The 4,668-nt window shown below is 44.0% G+C and overlaps 1 protein-coding gene across 1 annotated transcript in view; it reads left to right on the forward strand.

The window, feature by feature from the left end:
• Positions 1 to 3,810, forward strand: part of SARC_09155 (hypothetical protein) — a gene marked incomplete at both ends in the record, with an annotated part of 8,714 nt that extends 4,904 nt beyond the window's left edge. The window contains 4 exons of the mRNA XM_014296836.1: positions 723 to 937; positions 1,844 to 2,039; positions 2,716 to 2,829; positions 3,679 to 3,810. Coding sequence (XP_014152311.1) covers positions 723 to 937; positions 1,844 to 2,039; positions 2,716 to 2,829; positions 3,679 to 3,810 — 657 coding nt within the window. The remainder of the gene's footprint in view (positions 1 to 722; positions 938 to 1,843; positions 2,040 to 2,715; positions 2,830 to 3,678) is intronic.
• Positions 3,811 to 4,668: the final 858 nt, after the last annotated feature.

The following is a 4,668-nucleotide window of genomic DNA, read 5'->3' on the forward strand; positions in this document are numbered from 1 at the left end:
CGTTACGTACGTACGTACGTACGTACGTACGTACGTACGTACGTACGTACGTACGTACGTACGTACGGTACGGTACGGTACGTACGTACGTACGTACGTACGTACGTACTACTACTATATATATATATATATATATATATATATATATATATATATATATATATATATATATATATATATATATATATATATATATATATATATATATATATATGTATATATATGTATGTGTGTGTGAGTGTCATTGTGCATCTATAAACACAACTGGACCTCTATGAGCCCCAATCAACCCCATCCTGAGCTATCAGCAAGACCAAACGGCCTTTATATGCTGTACACGTGCCTAGTTGTCCTCCACATTGCTGTCCTTGGTTTGGTCCTATTTGTGAAACATAGTCGAATGCACATGTATACATTGACAGGCTCGTGCTGGTGAGTGCTCATGCCATAGAGCCCCGTAGTGTATTGCTTTGTGGTTGTGAACCTTGGTATCATCTCTTTTGATCCAGTATTCGATTGCCTCGATGGTAGATATAGTGCACAGCAACTCCGATAGACCCCACACTCTCCATGTTTACAACAGCGCTTCATCCATTCACCCAAAGCCACATGTATTACTACTACACTCACTAACCACCCCCCACCCCCTTCCTCCCCTCTCCTCTCCTCTCCCCCGTGTACACTCTCCCTATCTACCCCCAACCCCCAACCCCCCAATGCAGCTACTTCTTAAAGCCCAACAGAGCAAGGCTAAGAAAACAGCCGGTGATGTGCAGGACGCGGCGAGTCTTCGCACAGCACTGACTCTGATCAGTCCCCAAGTGGCGCAGGCGTCTGAGTATGCCCTACAACTGCGCACAACTCATTTCGAGCCGTTCTCAACCATTGTGCCGCCGTTGGGTCTGAACATGCCGCAGAAGCAAAAGGCCTTGCAGAGGTGTGTCTTGTGTGTTTACGTAATGGTGTGGTTTATAAACGTGGGTGATGTATGTATAAATATTAAGGTGTGTGATGTATATGTACAGAATTGTATGGGAGGTATAAGCATATAAACGTATGTGAGATATACGTACACTGTGTAAGAACACTAGAAAATGGTGTGCCATTGATTGGTTGTAATGTGTGAATACCCAATGTGTGACATGATGGGGTGTGTTTGTGGCTAGGTGAGAGGTTCTGGCAGGTCTTTTTCGGCTTCTGTTTGAAAAGTACCTCATGTTTGTGTGCTTATAAGTGTCGCTATATGCAGACGACTTGACAATTGGTGAGACGTTGGAGTTTACTGTTCAGTCGACTTCACGATGCCATACAACGATAGAGGCTAAGTGTTGTAGTGGGACGTAAATAGACCGTTTGTTGCAAACACGATAAGTGTTATAGTGTATCGTAAACAGAACGTTTATTACCAACACGAAGTCTGTCTGTGCATTGGTGCGCCATGTCTCAGTGCGAAAGCCTCTCTGCCAGTTAAACCGATGAGCGTGCATGTGTGTGGCTTTCAACAACCAATGATACAAGCAGCGCTGTATGTGTTAAAATTCTGAGAATTCTCGAGCGGCCCAGATCACAAAACACGTTTCATATCCACACTCACATCCAAATAGTCAATCAAGGGCTAGGATGCCTGCTCAATCCTACCATCGATCACCCATGCTCGCATGTCATTGCTTTGAAATTATATATCCATTGTTTATATACGTTTCAAGTGTAGATCCATCCCTCACACATCCACTCAAGCCATTGCTTTGAAATTACATATCCATTGTTTATACATACCTAATGTGTGCATTCTACTGGTCTATGCTCTCGGCCCACTCACCGCACCCTACCTATCCCCACACAGACAAATCATCAAACAGAGACTAGGGGGGGTACTCGACGTAACCACAGCCGAGGTGGTGGCTGAATCCAAGCAGCTGCTGTGGGGTGACGCTGTAAACGTCTGTTCCGTGAACGGTGCCAGTGAGGGCAAGCTCAAACGCGGGAAACCACGCGCCTGTATGGTGTACTCACTGGACACGGGTGTGGTGGTGGTCAAGGTAGGTAGGCCGAAGGGAAGGAGTGCGCAGGCATGTATGTGCTTGGTGTGTGGGTATAGGGTTTGGGTGTGTTTGTTTGCTGGTGGGTTGGGGTGTGTGTGATAGGGACTGTTAGCTTGCCTGTTTGTTTATACTTATACTGAGCTGCATGGAGTCCAGCAGTTTGTTATGCGGTGACGGTTTGTGTCTCTGCCAGTGTGTTGCTACGACGTATCGGTCAGCGTATGCTGAGTCAGGCGTAAGCTGTTCGGTATCTATTGAACAACTTTTTCTCGGTGGTGTTTGTTGCGGGTGAGACACCTAACTTTGCGCCCCAGTGGTCCTCACCCAAACGGTCCTATTTATAAAGTGATTGGACAGTCCCCTTTGCACCTTCAGGCTATGTGTAGCTACTAATACTTATTTTATATACGCACAACCCCCATATCAAATCCTAACACGTTTCATAGATAGCGGTATCAGCTGTCGTTGCTATGATCGAGTGTCACAGATAGAACGCAAAAGGGCTATACGACGTGTGCGCAGATACACACCCACTGACAACCTCACCACAGCTGCACACTGCGAGACCGTTCACAGGCTATCACAGCCTCTCCGCTGCAGTACGTAACCAGCACTTGAACGCATGAACGCAATACTGTTCTGACTCGCAAATGGATTGTGTTCGACTGTGTAGGGCATCGATGAGAGCGAGGCCAAGGCCAGTGTGTTGCATCTGATCAGCAACGACAGTGTCATGATCTACCGCGGAGACGAGCGAGTTGTATCCGAGCGCTTTGTGATATACATGGTATGGTATGGTATAGTACGGTATGATATGGTATGGTATGGTATGGTATAGTATAGTATAGTATGGTATGATATAGTATGGTGTGGTATGGTATAGTATGGTATGATATAGTATGGTGTGGTTTAATATGGTATGGTATGGTATGGTATGGTTTGGTATGGTATGGTATGGAATAGTATGGTATGATATAGTATGGTGTGCTTTAATATGGTATGGTATGGTATGGTATGGTATGGTGTGGTATGGCATGGTATGGTATGGTATGGCTACCCACAGCCTATTCATACGCAGTTAAATAGGCAGACTCCGCTGACATACAGGTTATCACGATCAATATACACACAACATGCTATTGTGTCCGCTCTCCCAGCGTTGGGGCTGGTTCGCTCACCCGTGCCAACTACGAGACATCGTATTTGAACCAAATGAGGATGTGATGTGAATCGTGTACCTGAACACTTAGTTGTTGTGTGTATTAATATTGGGTCTTGATGATAGTTATGTATAATAGTAGTTGTGGTTGATTCTTAGTCTGCATAGTAATTACTATATTCCTTTATAGGTGTGTTTCATATTTATTTGATAGTACTGTATTTAACAATGCCAGTAGTGTGTTTGTTATCACTGAATTTCATACATGTCGTGTGTTCAATAACACTGTGTTCAACGTCTGTCGTGTGTTTTTTTAATGCTGAATTTAAAACATGTATTGTGTTTATTAATACTTTGTTTTCACGAATGGATGTAACGTTTTTACAGTGCATCTGTGTCTTTCGCCTTCGTGAGTGGCTGTGACTGGTCTCCTGAACCAATTGTAAAGTGCGAATAAAAGCTAACACCCAACCACAGAATATAACCAAAGCTCCAATTGGAAAGGAGCTGTCTGTCAACCCACCAGTGCAATGGAACATCATCTCACAGTCACCACTGTATTGTTGGTACGCACTTCAGCAATGTGTAGAAGGCACCGCTTGCCCCTAAAACCCTCACCCCCGTACATACACGTGCAAAAAGCTCTTATCGCCACATACTATCACGCACACATACCCTATTCATACTCACACACCAGACGTCTGTCCTTTCCCAATGATCCCATTTAACCTCACATTCAAACTCACACACCAGACGTCTGTCGTTTCCCAATGATTCCATTTAATCTCACATTCATACTCACACACCAGACGTCTGTCTTTTCCCAATGATCCTATTTAACCTCACATTCATACTCACACACCAGACGTCTGTCCTTTCCCATTGATCCCATTTAGCATCACATTCATACTCACACCAGATGTCTGTCTTGTACCAATGATCCTATTTATGCGATAAATCCAGATCGTCAACAAAGGCAGCATTGCACTCGTGTGTGATGACGAGACGACGTGTAGCAATTGGATGAGTCATCTCACCTACGCCAAACAGTTCCCCAGTCTATTCCGTCTGCTCACTGAAGATCGAGTGGCACGGGGCCCTGGGGGAGCCACGGCTATGCGTATCCCAGAGGCGATGTACAGGTGTGATATATACATGCATGGACATACGAGTGTGTGTGCATGGGAGAGGATAGTTGAAGTAAATGCTTTTTCTGATGAATGTTTTTAGGAATTTGATTATATATGTATATATATAAATATATATATATATATATATATATGCGTGTGCGTGTGCTGTATATATGTATATATATATATATATATGTGTGTGTGTGTATTTATGTGTGTGTGCGTGTGTGTGTGTGCGTGTGTGTGTGTTTGTGTGTGTGTATGTCTGTATATATGTGTGTGTGTGGGTTTGTGCGTATATATGTGTTTGTGTCTATATGTGGGTGTGTCTATATAT

Source organism: Sphaeroforma arctica (genome assembly GCF_001186125.1).
Source record: "Sphaeroforma arctica JP610 unplaced genomic scaffold supercont1.898, whole genome shotgun sequence".
NCBI lineage: Eukaryota > Ichthyosporea > Ichthyophonida > Sphaeroforma > Sphaeroforma arctica.